Source organism: Bacillus rossius, chromosome 1, assembly GCF_032445375.1.
Source record: "Bacillus rossius redtenbacheri isolate Brsri chromosome 1, Brsri_v3, whole genome shotgun sequence".
Classification (NCBI taxonomy): Eukaryota; Metazoa; Arthropoda; class Insecta; order Phasmatodea; family Bacillidae; genus Bacillus; species Bacillus rossius.
In genome coordinates, this window is record NC_086330.1 from 50392096 (window position 1) to 50413430 (window position 21335).

Below are 21335 nucleotides of genomic sequence, written 5' to 3' on the forward strand. Positions count from 1 at the left end.
TTTTCGTGAAATATGCATGCTCCTACTTATGGGCCTCAATTTTATTGACAAGTAATAAAATGGAAGTTAACTGGTGACTATGGTTATGCAAAACAAGTGTAGTGACAGCCAAAATTAGACAAATAAACATATTAAAACATTTATAACTAAATTCACGTATTAAAAAAACACTAAATTATCTGAATTTACTTGTTTGAAAATTATTAGTGTAAAATATATTAATTTATTTAGTTCAAGTTAGTCATAAATGTACCAACAGTTCATCACGGCTCCGTGAGCTTCAAGCGCTACTTAAGCAAGAGATAGCATGTGGAAGAATGACCATCCATTATCTTGCTATTCAGGGAAGATATGGCAGCTGGGGATAGTGACGTCATCTTGCTCAATTGTGGCCTACCAGCGCTTGTGCTGCGCTAACGTCTAGGGTCACAGCTATTCGCGACAAGCAACTGGCCAGTTTGACTTGACTGTCGGGGCTTTCTGCCACTTACATACTTATACCACCATGAACGTTACTACTGGCAAAACTATGTTCTTCATTTAACTACAAAATAAAATATTTTTAGATATTAACCAAATTTGACCTCTGGATCACTGTTACATGGTTTTCTTGACAGTGGCCTAGAAATAAATGACTCATACTTATAACAATATGGAGACTCCCACTTTTAGCAGTATTTTAACATCGAATCTAAAATGATTGGGTAATCTTACATACACTTAATATATCTAAGTTGTAGGATGGTTTCCGTTTTTTTAACATTTCAAAACTATGACAAGGAAAATCGTTACAGTTAACCTGCAAATAGTGAATCCTCATGATTGTGTTTTGATGGGTATCTAAAACAGTTTTAAAATACCCGCTGGCCTTTTGTATGGATGGACGGGGATACACAAATTCACTAAGTCACAAGTAATTTAATAAAACACTCAATTTTTATTAATATAATTACATTCGATGACATTTATTCTGTACTTAAAAATATCACTTTCATACATTTGAAGTTACTACTGAAATAGAGCTAACTCTACAATAACTGGAGGACAAAACATAGATGCTGAATATTCTATTAAAATTAACAACCATATGTTTTATAAGCATTGCTTGACATAATAGACATTTCAGAGATATGTTAAATTAACATTTCTGAAATATTTTTATTATTCAGTAGTTGTAATTAACAATATTAAAATAATAAGATACACAGAGAAATATAAGTATGGCTTTAAGACCCAAGCTTCGGCATCCATAACTTACTTAGAATGTAAATATTGAGACAATTTTCTGAAGAGTTGTAGGCACCATAAAGGCTGGGTCTGAATTGACCAACGATCTTCGGCTGTATATTCATCACATAAAACTAAATTGAAAATATTGACGACACTTGGTTTTACGTGCTTCCCAGGACTTGTATACGCCTGTAAAGTTTCAGCTGAACCGGTTGGTTTTTGAAAATAATAAATAAACCATTTATGATGAAACGCCAAACATCTGGTTTATTTTTTAGTTGAACCAAGTTATACAAACACTGAAAATCTTGAAACTGTAATAATATTAAGTAGTAGAAATAATTTAGAGTAACACCCTTATTTCCCATACATTTTTGTGACCGGAAGGAAAAATGCGGTTTTTAATGGCTGATTATTTATCTAAATGTCAAAAGTAACGAAAAAGGTCACCGTTTTGTACTACCCTTTACCACACCGATTTCAAGGAAAATTAGTGTAAAATTTAGAATGAAATACTTCGACGCCTGGTAGGTTTGTTAACACTCACAACACACAGTTTGAAACAGCTGCCAAAAATCAGGGGCACTGATAATTCATCTTAAATAACTGCAGATGTAACTTAAAGCACATGAACGTGAATTCTGAACAAACCATGAATGTCACCAAATACTACAAGAAAAAAATGTGGCTACGCCTTTATTTGTGAAGAAATATCTCCTCATAAAACATAACTTGTTAATTAAATGGCATTTTACTTTAGTTCACAAAATTTACCACTAAAAATCTGAAGATTACGTTTTAAATATGGAAGTCAGGCAGCACGCTTAATAACTGCCCGCACTTACATCAACATGAACACTACTATTCTTAGTGCATGTCAGGGCTATGATACATTTACATGTTCCGGCGGTAAATGGGGCATCCTATTTCAAGCGGCCGTGTCTTGTGGCGGGCGACTTCCATAATTGGAATGCATTCACCACACTTTACATGCTGAATTTTGTGAACTGTGCTCTTAAAAGTAAAACGTCCCTTTATTAATAATATGTATTTGATGAGGAGATAGTTCTTCACAAATAAAATGTAGCCAAAATGTTTTTCTCTTGTGGTATTTGTTGAAATGCATGGTTTGTTCAGCATTAAAGTTTATGTGCTTTAAGTTATATCACCAGCTTTTTTATTTTAATTATTAGTTCAATGTTTTCTTCGATATACCTTCATTGGCGTTTACATCACTTAACAATCAGTGTCCCTGATTTTAGGGAAGCTGTTTCAAAATGGGTGCTGTGAATGTTGCACAACTCCCAGGCATCCAAGCATCTCGTTCTAAAATTATATTATATTTTCTTGAAAATGGTACGGTGAAACTTTTGACATTATTACTTTTGACGGTGTTACTTTTGACATTGATATTAATAATTAGCCATTAAAAACCACATTACTCATTCCGGCAAAAAAATGTTTGAGAAATAAGGGTATTTCTATAAATTATTTCAACTAATAATTTTAATTCAGCAACAAGATATTCAGTGTTTGTATGACTTTGTTCAATTCGACATTATCCAGATGGTGGTAGTTTCATCATAAATAGTTTGATTCTTATTCAAAAATAACAAATGGTTCAGCTGCAACGTCAAAAGCGTATACCAGTTTTAGGAAGCACTTTAAACTATATGTAGTAAATGTTTTCAACTTATTTTTACGTGGTGAACATGCGATTCATCGGTTAATTTCAGACACATCCTGTACAACTGTTTCTCTATTTCACAGAACTGTTTTATTGTTTGATTTAGTATTTTCTATGCTCAGATAATTCTGTTGCTGATAATAAAGTTTGGTCAACGCTGAATTTGTAAACCTATTACAGTTTCTGTTGTCATTTCACTACTCGTTTATCTCAGTGAAGTAAAATGTTTTAGAAAATATTTGCTTCGAAACCACTAAAATACCATTTTTGTGACAGCATTCCACAAGATTCGCAGGTAAAAATTGGTAGAGTCGAAAGTTGTTGCAGCGTTGCCAAAATGACGCCATCCCAAAGCGAGGACCACATTTGGGCGATGTTTCCACTTCGTCACCAGCCGTCAGATTCGACTGGCCTGGAACATCAAGTAACTTTAACCATATGATCATAACTTAAAGTCATGAAACAGCACAAAGAAAAATTGAGAACATATCAAAGGAACAGAAGGCATGAAGCTTGTTGTACACCAATTAGTATAACTGAGATATTAACAGATACACTACGTTTTATTTATCCAGAAAGGTTTTTAACAAGTGGTGTCAACAAGTTTGAATGATTAGACAAAGAAAATATGGTTTTAAATTATTCAAAACTATATAAGATATGTAATTAAGAATCAACTGTTAAACAGAATCTAAGGCATCTTGATTAACTTAGTGACATGGCTAAACGATTTTAAGTTTGCCAGTGAGATTTACATGTTTACTGCTCTAGTCATTTTTATTGTTACACAATCCCATTGACTCTTGGAGTCTTCTGAAACAATTAGATATTTATCAACTTTGTAAAGCATACGATTCAGCTAAACTTTATTACGCACCTAAATGATCTTGGCATTACGTTCGTGTGGCTTAGTAGATTGTGTTATTATGCATGCTCGAATAATTTTCTTTCATAAAAATATTGGAATTGACGAAATATTTTTAAAGGACTCAGAAATATCGTCCATTTAATTGCCCATTATGGTTTGATAAGGTATAAAAATAATTCTTATATATCATATAAATAGTTTTTAGCTGTGGACTTGACATTGTGTAGTATTATTTATACCTACCCTTGGTATAAATTAATGAACAGTTAATCTATTAAATGAGTGAGTTAGGTTAGGCCTCACCTAAATTTAACGGAATGTAGTTATACGTGAGTGGTCTCCCACTAAGTCCACAGCCATAACAGTTTCTAACAACGTTATCTAAAGAACTTTAAAAAAATTACCCTCAAAAATGAAGGTTTTTTATTTAGTATTTAACCACGTCAAAGTCTTACCGATTGTTAGAGGCCCAGGTATTGCTTTCAGGCATCATCAGTGCCTCAGATGGGCTGCTGTAACATGCACAATTCGGTAGTGTCAAACATAATGCTGTCTCAACATCACACAGCACAGAACTGACAAAAATATCCCTATCAGCTCAGCCTACAGGTGGGTAGATTTATAAGTTTATAAGTATTACTTATGGAAGATTATATAAATTTACGGAACGTTCTGGAATCTTCTGAAACATTCTGGAAACTTAATTTTCAAATCACCATACATGTCTTCAAATTTTCCAAAAGATTCTATCGAATATTTTCTCTTATTCCATACTACCAAAATGTTTGAAAAGTTTTATTTTCAATACATCCAGAATTTTCATAAAACTGTTTTTAGAATAAGTATTCTAGATAAGAATTATGTTTTAAAAATGATGCGTGAATAAAACATTAAAACTCAGTATTATCTCGAAAAACGTGTTTCATACATGCAAAAAAAAACTATAGCCAGGTGTTGTACAAAATTAAAATACATTTATAACAGTATTACAAGCTATTTCTTGGCATTCTGTTACCAAACGAACATTTTGTAAACGCACAGAATTTTTTTTCTGTGTACAACAGTGCACACCTTAATATATAAGTTCCTCATTGTTCCTTCTTATGGTCACCTAGACTGTAAGGCCTGTAGCTTCATTACTACGCTGTGCATTCAACGGATAACTCGACATTCTCATGTAAAAATAGTTGAAGTGTCAAGTGCAACATTGGGCACTACTAACAGTTCATGTGCGATCAGCTGAGATTATGAACAGAATTGGTCCGGAACACACCATAACACAAGAATACCTCTTGTCTTACCGAGAAAAGATTGGAACAAAGTGAAATCATCTTTTGCAAGACTGTAAAACACATCCCCTAAACAATGCCGTCAACCAATTCTAAATAATGCTTACTCTCAGCCCACACACACACACTGGTTCACTCACCAATGAATTCGGACAGAAAACTGGGCACACTAGTCCCAATTACTAGGGCCATCCACTTTTCGTCGCGAGAATATTTCCAGACCAGATGTGTGTTAACACTTTGTAGCATTGTCTGCGTTTCGTGGTTGGCTGGGTTTATTTCAGGTGCGTGCCTGCTGTCAGCACAACAATCATAGCCATCTAGTGTACTGTACAGTACAGTATCAATTCCATAGGGAGTTACCCCTAGTTTTTTTTTTGACCCGGCTCTCTTAGGCAAAGTCCCTTCCATCCTGGGGCCACCACGGGCGTTGATACGGAATACGCCGTATATGCGAAACAGGAGAGGTGTTAGAGATCCAGCTATGTCCAGAGGCTGAGGCTACCCATCCCAGCTTAGACACCACCTTCACCTCCCGCCTCACTCAGCTAACCAGACAATTGGCTGCGTCCTAAGCTCTTAGACGTTATCAGCACTGCTGGCGCCTACCCTGTTCTACCACATAACACTGGGAACCCTCAATCACCCAGTCAACCCGTGGTCCGGTGGACTGTCCAACCTCTCCTAGCTGTCCAGGATAGTACTGGAGTTGTATCGCCACTCACTGCGTCGACTCCGCATAGGGCTAGAGAACCCTTGGAGTCTGCACCAAGAGATCGGAGCACCACCACCAAGTACGAGTACTACCCAATCAGATCCAGTGCCTAGAGGAAACCTCAACGGGGAACCATTCACTTTCATTGATCGTTCCCGTACTACTACCAATTTCGGTGAATATACAGTATAAGACTGTTTGTCATAAAGTCAGCCTGACCGCCACAGTTCAGAGTCACTCCGCTGGATGTCCTCGTAACCTCGGACTATCTTCTGTCCTGCCGTACCTCAGTCCGACAGGTTTACTGCCGATTAAGGCCAGGACGCGCCTGGACTCCTCCGGCGGCGACCGCGAAGGCCCTAGCCATCTAGCGTGGAAATAAACGCGTCCCAAGTGGTCCGGCCGAATAGGGCAATGTGGCTTCGCTTGCAGACGCCTGCCAAATACAAGAGAGCAATCTTTAGCACGGGCATACCCCATCATAATCTAATAAATTATAGATCAAATTATTTTGAGAAAAATGCATGCTCCCACCAACTACACGTTATTGCGCATCAGCTGGCTAAAAAATCGTGGAGGTATAGGAAAATGTAAATAATTCCAGTTTCTTAATTCTTATGGAAGTTTGTTTGGTGCCATCCGCAAAAGATGGCAGCACCGTGGTTACACATTTCCGTTCCATGCGATTTCCATTATATTAATGAAATCACTCCTACAAAGTATTGCATACCTACCGAGAGCTAAGATGTTACACATAAAATAAAGTGAGTGTGTGTGGAGTCCATGCGCTCTTAGAAGTGAAATGTCTTGCTTATTAGGTGTATATAGAGATAAATTATTAGAATTTTTATCGAAAAAGAGATAATAATTGAGAATAGTAATACTGTGGGTATATATGATATGAAAACAAAAATTGTGGAGTAGACAATTACATGCAACGTTACGAGGATTCCGTAGCATCACTGCACCTCTCCCCTGCCTTGTCCTCTTCCGAGCGTTACAACTAGCATGTAGCCCTTTTCTGTCTTCTCATTCGACCGCTAGCGCATGCGTTGGAGTAGCGTCGCCGCTGACGCTCTCTCCTGCTCTACCGGTTCCCCCACCACGAACCTGACTATTCCCCTCGTGCTATCGGAATTTTATTAACGCTCGAAATTGTAGCTCCCTCAGTTAAGAAGTTAAAAAAAAAAGGAACATAATGTTCGGTGCCGCAGTCAAAACACGAGTTCAATGAAAAGCACAGCCACAATCGATGGCGGTTACGAAAGGACTGTTTCGTACTGACTCGGAGCTGCCGGGCTGCATGAGTCCCCCGTCGCGGCACAGGTCCGCCAGCTTGAGGCACAGCGGGCAGGCGACCAGGAATAGCAGCAGGCAGCACACGCACGAGAACCAGAAGCCATTCTGCAACACAGCCAGCGTTCCGTCACGGCACCCGCACATACGGTGTGCAGAGCTTCACAGAAAACCACACCCAACATATCCCAGTGGTATCTGTTTACAGAAAACATTTTTAAGAATGCGCTGAGGGCACATGAGAAGTTATGTTCACGTATTTTGTTTTAAAACTGTAATGACTAAAACGCGATATAATTTTCTTTCGGAATAATCTTTAGTCATGAAGCACCCGGTACAGATTCTTCAAATCACTCGAGAGACTTGCATTATAACTTTATCTACATTTCTCCGCCATATAATTTTATGGTTACCGCCCAAATCTCACAGTTGCCCTATGCACGACGAGAAGGCTGCGCGCCAGTTCAGAGCCTTGCGCTCTAGAATCACCAGCGAGCGTCGCACTTATCATCATACCTCATTTACACAAATACACGTTTGTATAGGCGGGCACCTTAAGAATATAACGTGCGTTGCATCGTTCCATGCACACATAGAGGATTATGAAAAATAACTCTTAAGATCACAGTGGGTTCCAAACCACTCGGGGTTTGACACGGTGCTCATGAGTTTTAATATAAGTCCTGCTGGAGGCCTAACTGATCACAACCAACGAGGTTCTCCGCAAAGAGGAGGCCAATCGACGATCCAAATCTGAACGCCAAGTAAGATCAAATCTTAACGGTTGGGCAACATGAACACCACTGTGCATCTAACATGCCAAACTTTATGTTATCGGGTACGAGAATCCCGTGGTAAACACAACCTGCTTGGAGATACTGTCTCCCTAATTTTTGTTGAATTCAAGATGTAATCTTAATAATTGGCAGGGAATGAAAAGTTTACCAGTACTTAAGAATGCATAGGACTATGGAGCCCAGCCTCGAGGCCAAACAATCCCCCAAATCGCAAGGTTCTCTATCGACTAGACGATGCGCAGGTGGCCGAAGTAAGCTCACTCCGCCACTGGTTTAGGGTATATTCCCTTCAACACTACCAGCAGCTGAGGTAACTTAGACAAGCAATCCTTCTATGTCTTGAGGCTGCCGAGTGGCAGATCAGGAATGATGCTTTAGGTGTCTGGATCTGCATATACTGAAGTACATAAGGCTAGGCAGGTTCAGCAGTAGCATAAGACGAAATAAATTGGTGGCCATAGGAGACGCTCCTAATATTCTGCATGTTTCAGGGAACTGGTTTAGAAATTAAAATTGTAAAATTGTAAAAGTGTATTGCCTTTATATATTAAAAATTTATACATATTTTTTTAAAAGAGTCAACTTTGAAGCTACAATGATTGATGATGTAAAAAATTTAGGTTCAAATTCCAGAGCAGACGTAATTTTTCCTGGAATGTTAAAATTCTTCAAAATCAATTGTTCAAGATTACAGGAATTTTTTTATATATTTAAGGGTACTTCTTTCACTTTATTTTAACAAAAGACTTTTTAAAAAACCTATTTAGTCTGCAACAGAAACGCTCTTCCTCCTACAACGTGCATGTTTACATATACATACATTATATTTTTAACAGAACACAGAACTAGGAATTCAGAATCTAACGTAGTTTCTACGAAGATGTAACCATCTGGGAGTTGTTTAGAAGCAAACGTGTATATGAGTCGCATTATTCTTTTGAAAATCAAAAAAAAAATTAATGTAATTTCTAAAATTGTCATCAATACATAGACAGAATAAAAATTTTCTCAGACATCTCTTCATAGAACATATGATTGATTCAGAAATTCAGGGTTTGTGTTCTGCTGTATAGTTGAAGAAAAACGAGTTTTTTTTAAGTAGACGTAACAAGTTTTTAAAGGTTTGGTTAACAATTCAATTATGGTTTTGGTAAGTTCGTGTCCAAAGTAAGTAACCTCAGTGCTTATTATCTGGAACGAAGATGTGTACGAATATTCCTCAACAGTGCATGACCAATATTGTTGGTGAATTTATGGTGACAGTTTAATTAACAGTATGCCAACCAGAACGACGTTGGCGTACGAACGCTAACGTTCTTGCAAAGTTTTTTTTTGAAATGAAAGCAACAATAGCATAGCAACTGCGGGAAACAAAAGGTGGTGGCTAAATGGATACTGCATGGATAGGGACTGGAAAAAATTCGCGGTTTCAATGACCTTCAGGGTAGACTCCATAAGCCCCTACCTACTCGGGCAAATACAACCTGATCATTGGCTACTGACTCGAGAGACCTGTCATTTGGGATGCTTGCGATTCGATACATGTTTGGTTAATGTTTTTTTTTTTCATTGGAGCAGAGCCCTTTGTATAAGCTGTGAGCCAATCGCAGAAGCAATAGGGAGGAGGCACGTGTGTTTGGATTCTAGCTTAACGCGATTTGAACCTGTCTCCATGCACGGAACGTCTGAACGTCGCAGTGTTTCCGAGTGCGTCCGGACGGGTCCCCGCTCACCAGCGGGTCCAGGATGTGGCGGCACAGCAGCTGCCGGAGCGCGTGGAAGACGTCCCACAGCGGCCGGCAAGGAGCCAGGCGCTCGCCCGTCGCCGCCAGCACGTGGTCGCGGCACTGGTCCGCGTAGCCCAGCAGCCGCCGCGCGTACTCCTTGGTTTTCTGCGGGCAGCCGCGCCTCATCATCGACACATCTCAGTCACGACAGTGCTTCAAAACTACACCGGAGGGGCCTTTTACCTTAAATCCCACTTGCAAACTATCAATAGATTATTATTTTTTGACGTGACAACGTCTGATAAATCGCTGAACGCCGACTGCACGCACGAAAAAGGGTCCCGTTACGCACATTGTCCCATTACGCTGTGTCCCGTTACGCTAACTGTACGCTTGCGCCGCATCTATCTCTCTTCCACTCGTTCGGAACAACCATCGATTTGGCATTTTCGATGCACATTAATCTTGAAACACTCCCATTCGTTTCTTACTTTTCCTATCATCGTCCTATCCTTAACAGAATAACATAGATTGGAAGAAGTTAAATTGCCAACATGTATAAAAGTTATAGTTCAAATAATATCTTCGTTAAAGTAATAAACATATTTGAATTAATGAGTGCAAATAAAAGTAAATTTATCAATTAAATTGTAGATTTAATTTCACTCCTCCTTTGTATACTTACAAAATAGCGATAATTCAATAAAAATGAATCAATTTTATTTATAAAAGTATGCAATAATTTCATCAATGTTTTGTTATGACGTTGTCACGTTAAACTATCGTCCGTAAACCGAATTTACAGACAACCAATTTTTTTTAACTAAAACTAACAATCACATGAAGTTGTTGACAAATATAATTTTTTTCCCGGAAAGACAGTGACAGAATGATCTTTAAAAAACTTTTGTATAACTAAATTGGTATGAGTTTTATTACATGGGTTCTTCATGGAAAGCACAGACAATCGAAAAATTCTCAGAAATTTATCACTACTACTACATGGATGATACTGCATGAAGATTCGTTCGTTCAGCTGATGGTCTGCACCGGTTCTTAAAGTGCAGTGTTTGCACACTGGGAACAGTTTTAAGGCCAGTTATTCATGGATAAAGTTTTTTTTTACGGAGGAGAAAGTAATTCGTACTCATTAACTGTCATCATGCGTGGCTAAGTACCATTCTCGCAATGTTTTGGGTGTGACTGGTGATGGCCAGATGTAAAGTGACTTTACGTACGTGACAGAATCCCATCCACTGACCATTCCTAACCTATCAGGAAACCAGTCTTCTTAAAATTAATTCTGGTGCTATATAGCTAGGTCTCCAAAGTCATTTGTAGGGTTTTTATTTTCATTTTTCTTCCATTTTAAAAAAAAGTTATTCAATTTCAATAGTTCTTTTGCAATTTAAGTTTCATCAAAAATGTCGTCACCAGATACTTGTCATCTTATAGCGCTTTGCGTGGTATTTTACAGCTTACAAACATTTTCTCGTACCTATTCTATTCTGACGACCAAATCTGCGAACGAAAAACAAGTGCAAAATTTCAATAGTTATTTCTCTATAACGATATTCTTAAACGGAATAAATCTCATAAAAATAAAATAACCAATAGGTAATATGAAATGATTCTCAAAAATCCTACCTGCCTACCCTCAGGCCTGTAACCTGGCGGAATGATGTATATGAGGTCCAGGCACTTGAAAATTTTCCTGGAAATTCTAAAAAATTAGTAATAAATATTATACAATAGCTGATCAGAAACACTCCTATATGAGTGTGTTTTAGAAATATTCCGCAGAAATTACTTGTTCAATATTTTAAGTATAAAAATTAACAATTAGAATATTATAACAGCCTGGGATAAGAACAGCACGACTGTTTGAAACTCATTTAAATAAAGTCCTGGAAACTATAGCCTTTATCGTAAAAAATATGTGTTTTGAAAAAAAGGGTTTTGAGAAACTTCACAAGTTCGTATATTTTGTTCTGTTTCTTTAATGCTTGGTAAGTAGTCTTATAATGCGTACCGTACTAAAAATAGGTTAAAAGTGTAATTTTGAAGCAAGTTTTTAATGAGAATATATCAGATTTTATTATACTTAATCACTAAAGAAACTCAAAGACCAAATGTTTGTATCTGGCCGAGTGCAACACAAGTGTTGGGTTATATCTTAAAAGTCCTACAGTTACAGAGTTGTAGTGTAATGAAAAAAAAAAAAAAAACAACCTTCCACGTCTGTTCGTGCATTGCACAAATGAGTAATACGAACCTGATGAGCCAGTTGGTGCCAACTTTTCGCTTTACAACAAATATGGTTTGGTGGCCACGAAACCAATTTTTAGGATTGATAATTACCAACATTAACTTTATTTTGGCTTGACGACTAAATTAACAAATATAAAATTTACCCACAAATTGAACAACTACCATGCCTAAACACGAATATGACCCCAATATTTTAGCACAATAAGTTTCTCTCACAACCAACACTGCTTAGCGGGCACCAAAAGTAATTTAGACAATGTCACGAATTTGTACTTACTGGACTAGAAACAAAACGTGGCAGAGGTTATTATTAAACATATTCAGTTAATGTTTTTAAATATGGTTTTGTCACAATGCCAAATAAAACAAATATCTGAAGCACACCGTGGGTACAGATTTTTAAGATCACATGTTCTTTCATACTAAAATCCTGATTGTTAGAGACATGCAAAATTCGCGGATATATTTCGCGATAGGCTAGCATCAAAACAACTATACCTTCGTACCGCTTCTGAGATTGGCCCACATTTTATCCGGGGAACTGTAAGCCAATGGGAAACACAAAACCAAGAAAGTGCCGAATTACGGACAGCCTAGTTGAGACGTCTCACGCGTCAGTAGCCAATGAACAGGTGTCATTTCCGCGAGTATTTAAAGGACTGTGGAGTCTATCCTAGAGGTCAATGAATCCGCGAATTTTGCAGGTCTCTACTGATTGTTGATGAAGCAGTTTGTAAATAACTTCTCCTTGATTGTTGACGAAGAAGCACTACCTGTTTGCAGATACTGTCTCTCTGATTGTTGATAAATAAATACTACATGTTTGGATATACTTGTCCCTAATTGTTTGCGAAGTAGTACTACTTGTTTGGAGATAACTTTTCCTTGATTGTTGGCTAAGAAACATTACCTGTTTGCTGAAACTGTCTGTCGGATTTTTGACGAATGAGAGACCCTGTTTGGATATACTTCATCCCTAACATTTGACGAAGCAGTACTACCTGTTAGGAGATACCTTATCATTATTTGTTGACAAATAAGCAGATATTGTCTCCCTGATTGTTAATGAATGAGTACTACCGGTTTGTATATACTTTATCCCTAATATTTTATTAATTAGTACTACCTTTTTGGAGATACCTCCTCCTTGATTGTTGACGAAGCAGCACTACCTGTTTGCAGATACTGTCTCCCTGATTGTTGATGAAGTACTGGATGGTCTTGAGGTGCGACAGGGACTGGTTCACCTGCCTCTGCAGCGGCTGCATCTGAACCTCAAGAGCTGTCAGCTGGTACACCAGGTCCTCCTGCGCAGTCCGAGCATCCACGCTCGTCAGCCATTCCAAACCACGCATCATATCATAAGTACTTCAAACTAAACGGTTTGTGTTCCCTACGTTCGCACTGAAATTTTTTGAAAATGGATCAGAAACATTAATATAAAATTACAGACATATATTTTTTAATTTGTACATTTACATTAAAACTACTCTATAACTACAAAATAGTGTTCGCAGCAATACTGGTTTCAGATTATTACCCGGGAATTTATACTTTGTGTTGTCCCAGTACCTCCAAACAAAACGTTATTTGTAAACCGTTCCCAGAATAGCTTTCCAGTTTTAATTTCGCGCATTAATAAGCATAACAACACAAAATAAAGTTCAATTAGTGAATATTCGATTATACTTTCTATGGTGTGAAAATATTATGCTTGAAAAAAATATCAATAAAATGTATAGTTATGCGCTAATTTCCGTAATAAATATACTCAGTATTTTCTCAGTATTATCTAAAAAATTCAAGTTTCCATAGGAATATTTTTTAAACATACAGAAAATATTATTTCTGAGCAGGACATTCAAAGCTTCATACCGTTGGGAAATTGTTTTACGAGGCTAAAATAACATCTATATGTACACCGTTCTAATTTTTTGTCTTAAATTAACTAAGAACATTGTTTACTAATTATACAGGGATATTCGTAGATTTATGCATATCTTAGTAAATTAACAAGTACAGTGTTTACTTATTTGAAAATGTACTAAAAGTCCAATTGGCATGTTAAAAAAAACCTTCAAAAATTGTTTAATTGTTCAGCAAACCAACTGTTCTTTCTTCTAAGTATCTGTTTAACCTTTTTGAAACGTAAAACTGAACTCGAAGAATGTAATTTAGCGTAGTTTCCTTGAAGATCGAGTTATTTGAAACAGCGAAGAATTATTCGTGTGTTTAAGGTGTACTTTTCGTCAAAAATTCCGTAAACTTACTCCTTTTACTAATAGTGTAAGTAAAGCTTGTTCGGAGAACCCAGATAAGTCGTTTACGGGTGTGTGAAAATGATTAGACTTAAGATGATTATCTTTATATATATATTTCTTGTGTGCGTGTGTATGTCACTGAACTCCTCCTAGACGGCTGGACCGATTTTGATGAAATTTTGTGTGTGAGTTCACGGGGATTCGAGGATGGTTTAGATTCACAATTGGATATTTTATCTCGATTCTGAGTTAAGAAAAACTAAAAAAAAACACGCTTTAAAAGCAAAAATTGCAACGCATTATTAGAAGCCATTAGGTTTTGCTATTGTAAGGAACTAAGTAGAGAGTAGGAAAAAAATAAAGATCCTGACAGTTTATAGCGTCGCCATATTTGTTTCAATTTTCAATAACCTTTTTGTATATTACAATTTAAATTGCAGAAAAAAAATCATGTTTCATAGCCACACAAAAGGTGAGGATGGTTTAGATTCACAATTGGATATTTTATCTCGATTCTGAGTTAATAAAAACTAAAAAAACACGCTTTAAAAGCAAAAATTGCAACGCATTATTAGAAGCCATTATGTTTTGCTATTGTAAGGAACTAAGTAGAGAGTAAGAAAAAAATAAAGATCCTGACAGTTTATAGTGTCGCCATATTTGTTTCAATTATCAATACCCTTTTTGTATATTACAATTTAAATTGCAGAAAAAAAATCATGTTTCATAGCCACACAAATAGTGAGGATGGTTTAGATTCACAATTGGATATTTTATCTCGATTCTGAGTTAATAAAAACTAAAAAAACACGCTTTAAAAGCAAAAATTGCAACGCATTATTAGAATCCATTAAGTTTTGCTATTGTAAGGAACTAAGTAGAGAGTAAGAAAAAAATAAATATCCTAACAGTTTATAGTGTCGCCATATTTGTTTCAATTTTCAATACCCTTTTTGTATATTACAATTTAAATTGCAGAAAAAAATCATGTTTCATAGCCACACAAATAGTGAGTGTGTGTCATTTATGTCCACGAGTTCTCGCCGCGTCAATTTTCTCCTTGGAGCGAACCCGTCCGCTTAATTAAATAAACAGCTTTTATCGTTGAATGATTTCATGATTTATTTAATGAAAATATGCTCTCAAAAAAATTAGTTAGATAGACATTCAATAGGTGTCTTTCTCTCACTCTCTCTCTCTCTCTCTCTCTCTCTCTGAAATGTATGTAGCTTGCTCGCGGGTCAGTAATGCAGACAATCTTTACATTCTAGCTCAATACGGAAAAAACAGTAAATGTGGTTTACAAAGACATTTTAAGTGTCTTCCCGTCATTACATTTGAAAGTAGAAACATATTTACTCAAAATTTAGGTAGTAACATATTTTTATTGCAAAGACTGAAATAGAGGTGAGAAAAATTATCATTTGTGAACATAAGAAAACTACTAAAACTGTATCAACTGTTATGTTATAATGTTTAAATTTCTAAATGGTGCAAGATAATACAAAATTCCATGCGGAAAAAGTCGTGGGCAGCAGATACGTATAGTTATAGGTGTGGGGCTATGCATGCTGATATTTCATTAACTGCATGGATGCGAACATGTAAGAATAATCTATCTATCTTACTATAATAAAACAGTACTTTTTCTGTCTGTTTGTACGCGATTTTGATGAAATTTTGTGTGTGAGTTCACGGGGATTCGAGGATGGTTTAGATTCACAATTGGATATTTTATCTCGATTCTGAGTTAAGAAAAACTAAAAATACACGCTTTAAAAGCAAAAAAACTAAGCATTGTTGATAATTAGCCTCCATGGCAACGGGCTTTTGCATTGTTGTTGCCTTCTGCGTAACCATTTGAAAGGTTTTTGGTAACGGCAGTGGCGTGCCCAAGAGGAGGGGTATGTATAATGAGAAGATACAAAATGTCCAGCGTAGAAATACTTACCGCCATATCCATATCTCACAAAAAGTACATTTGGGCAGGACAATGTCTGTCGGGTCCGCTAGAAAGATATATAGAGAGATAGAGATATAAATAGAAAGATAGAGAGAGTTATAAAGATATACATAGAGAGATAGAGAATTAGAGAGATAAAGAGAGATGCTTAGTATACGTTTAAAAAATTACAAAAAAAAATTGATTGAGGCATTGCAACGCATGCCGGGCATTATCTAGTCTTTATATATATTTCTTGTGTGTGTGTGTATGTCACTGAACTCCTCCTAGACGGCTGGACCGATTTTGATGAAATTTTTTGTGTGAGTTCACGGGGATTCGAGGATGGTTTAGATTCACAATTGGATATCTTTCTCGATTCTGAGTTAAGAAAAAACTAAAAAAAACACGCTTTAAAAGCAAAAAAACTGAGTATTGTTGATAATTAGCCTCCATGGCAACGGGCTTTTGCATTGTTGTTGCCTTCTGCGTAACCATGGGAAAGGTTTTTGGTAACGGCAGTGGCGTGCCCAAGAGGAGGGGTATGTATAATGAGAAGATACAAAATGTCCAGCGTAGAAATACTTACCGCCATATCCATATCTCACAAAAAGTACATTTGGGCAGGACAATGTCTGTCGGGTCCGCTAGAAAGATATATAGAGATATATATGTAGAAAGATATGTAGATAGAGATATAAATCGAAAGATAGAGAGAGTTATAGAGATATACATAGAGAGATAGAGAATTAGAGAGATAAAGAGAGATGCTTAGTATACGTTTAAAAAATGAAAAAATTGATTGAGGCATTGCAACGCATGCCGGGCATTATCTAGTTTTTTATAAAATGAAAACATTTTACTGTCTAATAACGTTTTCACCAACTAAACAGTAGCTTAGTATTTTGTATTCATTAAATTGAGTTAATTTCTTTAATATTGCACAGATGAGTGATTATAGAATATTTTAGAGTAAAGGAAACTAGAAAATATAAAAAAAAATTATATGTTTTTACTGAATAAGAAATAGAGAGAAAATACGTTTTCTGGGAAGGTATTAACTGTTAAGTGAGCTATTAAAGATTAAGTGAGTGACATCACAACTCCTGCTATGTTCCAGAGAGGCATAAAGGTTGAGAGTGTTACTCTGACTGTACCAGATTCTGGGTATCATTTGGGTACTTACACTCTAAATTATAACTAGCCGAAATTACTCCAAATCAGCTATCTCAACTGACATTTTGCTAAAACTAATACCATTTTAAAAAAATATTTTACAAAATTAATTTTGGTGAATAAACTTGATTATTTTACAGTGGTGATTACTAATTTTCCGATTGCAGTACACACTTGAAAATCGGTGTCCTGCGTGCGATGGAAGCTGGTTTCAACGCAATATAGCGGACGTTTCGCCACCATCGATACAATTGTTACAGAAAAAAATTCTAGAGATAACAGCAGAGTCACCCGAATTAAATTGTGTTATTTTAATACAATCAAGCACTTTTTAAGTTGCGATTGTTTCTTGTTATGACTATTAAAATGTAGATACAAAATGTATTCCAGAATTTTTTCGCTACCATACATCTTCATTTGGCACACTAATGAGTTCGGTATGTCCCTCGAGATTCATGAAATAAAATAAAATATATACGAGTTAATGGCGCCAGACGTGGGTCCACCCGCCATCTGGACGAAATCAATGAAAAAGTGAGCTCTGCGCATGCGCGGAATTCGGACAACAGATTGGTCACAGATAGGACACCGAAAAAACGTTCCCTAAAAATAAAGGACTGGCCGTGTCCTATCGTGGACTAGGAATACTACTAGGGAACAGGTGTAGTATATTCAAAATCTAAACCCTTATTTTTGTGTATTGTAATTCCGGCCTTAGATTAGTTGTTGTAATGTGGGATGTGTGTTGTGTGGCAAATTGTTGAATAAAACACTTTTTCTTAAATTCATAATTCCGTCTCTTCCTGTTATGTTCCTCATAATTTCACAAGACAGCGCGTACTGCCCTCTAGAGCTTCACTGGTTAAGTTCCGAGCAGATATTGTATATTGACCAGTGCTTGTATAGTTGTATTTAATCATCCCCTAAATTATCTACAAGGAATTTTCAAACAGTCTGTATATAATTCTTCACCAAGACTGACGTTGCTAACATTGCCCTAAGGGTTAGTCACCTATTCTCATTGACGGGTCTCTTTACCAGACCAATAAACCTGACGAACTTTTATCCTCCACGCACAGCCAGTGCCGGTTCTACGGTAAGGGCTACCCCTCTCCCCCGCAAACACCCAATGGATCTGAAAAATTGTAGAGATAACAACAAATAATCTAATTGGTATCTATAGTAGTGAATTTTAAAGATGTGAGAAATGCGTTCAATTAACCTTTTAACGAATTTTTCTTTCAAAATTTATGAGCTTCCTTAAACTGGCTGGTATTTCATACTACCCCAAATCCTCCATCATTCACCCCTCCTAAGATTCGAAGCTGGATCAGCGACTAAAACCAGGCAACACGCGAAACCTAATGACAATAACCTGAACAGGACGATGCTCACACCATGTCATTCACACACCATTGACTTGACGACATTATGCTGATCTATGACTAAATGCCAATGACCTCACAATTCCAGCCAGTCGCTATTATCTTCAACGTTCCAGTAGATTTTGTACTAAACTCTTTACAAAGCAAGTCTTGAAATTAAAATGACAAAAATTGTATATTGTCTTAAAAATATTGAAACCAATATGTCGTCTTTTGTTCTTATCACTCTCCCCCCTCCTTTTAAGGCTTGTATCTATGTGGACTTTTTCGAAGACGAGTGGTTACCAGAAATTAAAGGATATGCGTCGTAGCAATGAAAAGGTATGTGTAATCTTTATGTTTAGGCGTAGTGAAGGAACACGCCCTTCTCTAAATAAACTTCTGCACTTATCATATTTTTTCTGCAAGGCTCAGCTAAAACGTCAGAAGGGTACACATACGGTGTGCAAAGCTTCATAAAGAAAAACACAGCGCGATTTAAAAACTGCTCAGGATATCCGAGTGGAGTCTGTTTACAAAAACCATTTAACAACGCGCTGAGGGGGGATAAGTAATTATATTACCGGATTTTGTTTTTAAATTGTATTTTTATGAGAGTGAAAATTATTTCAGAATAATTTTTTGGGCTCGAAGTTCCCGGTAGAGATTCTTCAGAACACTCGAGGGACTTGCATTACACCTTTAGCTTAAGTTATCCGCCATAATGTGATACACTTGTCAATCAGATCTCGTAGTTGCCGTACGCACTTCGAGAAGACCGCGCCACTCCACGGCCTAGAGGCGACACCGCGCTAGAAGCACCAGCGAGCTAACACCAGCTGACACAAATACACCGCTGACTAGGCGGGTCCCTTAAAAGAAGCCAGCTTCTTGAGAAGGGTAGTATTTTACAGGGTTACTAGTGTTTGAGTCAGGGCCCCCACATGGCCGGTGCTACCGTTGCTATGGCAACGGGGCCCATGGGTCTAGGGGCCCTGCGAAGGAAAAAAAAAAACCTAAAACAAAAAAGTAGACAATTTTAAATAAATCATAGAAAACAATTAAACAGTAAGGACTAAATTTAGTTACCGATGAAATATTACACCAGAGTAATATTATTCGGAATATGATGTGCGTACAGAACGTGTCTGAATCTACAACTGTGAGTAACAAAACCACCACCAATTGACGTGACACCATGTTGACAGTGCAGAACACTTACACTCATTTATTTGCCATTATTCAAAATCAATTTACGTTGACAATCGGAACACTGACTTGTTTTAATGTGTTTTAAAAATAATTGTGAAAAAGTTAAAAAAATATATAACTAAAACAATGTACATAAAGGAAAATAAAAACATTTTTTTAATCTCTGTTAGAAAAAAAGGGGGGGACTTCTAGCAACGGGGTCCACAGAATGATGTGGGGGGTCTGGTTTGAGTAAGAGATGACGTGTTTCCGTGACGCGATGAGGCGCAGGCTCCGCGGACCGCTTCGAGTGTTCACCTTGCGTTGCTCCAGCGGCTGGACGTGGCTGACGAGCAGCCGTCTGGTCCTGGAGGCGAGCGTCTCCAGCCGGGAAGCCGTGGCCAGGTCCTTGATCTGATTGGCCACGCTCTCCAGTTGGTCGGCGAACGACGACAGGTCTTTCCCCGTCACTGGCCGGGATAGCTGACGGGAAAGAACTAATATTAATAACCTGAGCGAGTCTCGCAGTACTCGACAGAGATCTGTAACATCCAACTTTGGTAACGAGTAAATTCACATGTTATCATGTTTCATATACTCTTACAATACACAACTTGGACAGGAAATATAACGTAGAATTCTTTAAAATAATGCCGAGCGTGATAAATATACACTTAAATGTGTATTTAACTAAATTTCTGGAGGCGAATCACACGTAGTTTCCACACCGGCCACTAGAATTCGTTGTCGGAGCAGCTACGTTGACTATCGTATCATTACATTTCCAAACCGTAATTGTTAACTATATAATGAAACTGATCTGATGAAAGAGAGAAAAAAAAAAAAAAACACTTCTGAATATACTAAACCTAGGCTTTGGACCTGATTTTTGTCTAGGATGTTTTTCAAAATACTGCCCATCTTGTTAACATTTATTAAACAGTTAATACTATAAAGTTTACCCTTGTATTTGTGAATTGCATTTCGTGCCATCTGCTACAGATGGTTACATTTCCGTTCCATGTGACTTTTGTTTTATTCATCTAATTACTCCTGCCAAATGGCGTATACCGAGAGCTAAGATGTTACAAATTATTAATATACTTAGGTGTATGTTTATTTTCAGGCAGGCTGATCTCCGTAGCGTAATTGAATCAACGTCGGCTTTCTAAGCGAGGGATTCTGGTTCGAGTCCCGGGAAAGACGTGGGTGTAAAATTGTCACAAAATTAGAGGGGGCGGCAGTTGGGCAGACAAATATTTTCGTACTCTACAAAAAAAAGATGACATGTAAGACAAATTTAACAAAAATATATATAACTCTAACACTTTGTGATTTGCTACACATAAAGAGTACGAGAAATAAAATATAAACTTAAATGTGCACGGATGCTCAACGAATTATGCCTGGAACGTCTATTGATGTTTCGGTCTTTGGAAAAAGGATGTGGTGGATAAGGTGGGGAGGAGGGTGCTAAACACAATTTCAGCCCCCGGCGAAGGAGAGTTTCGATCCGTGTCT

General features: G+C 37.2%; 1 protein-coding gene across 1 annotated transcript; it reads right to left on the reverse strand.

Moving 5' to 3' along the window:
* Positions 1–920: 920 nt before the first annotated feature.
* LOC134528072 (prominin-1-A) lies at positions 921–20797 on the reverse strand. Its single transcript, XM_063361341.1, has 7 exons — positions 20777–20797; positions 20133–20297; positions 13053–13187; positions 9616–9774; positions 7075–7193; positions 4241–4297; positions 921–3329 (listed from the first exon to the last, which is right to left on the reverse strand). Exons 1-7 carry the CDS (start codon positions 20795–20797, stop codon positions 3305–3307), a joined length of 681 nt encoding a protein of 226 aa, XP_063217411.1. The 3' UTR covers positions 921–3304.
* Between the last annotated feature and the right edge of the window lie 538 nt (positions 20798–21335).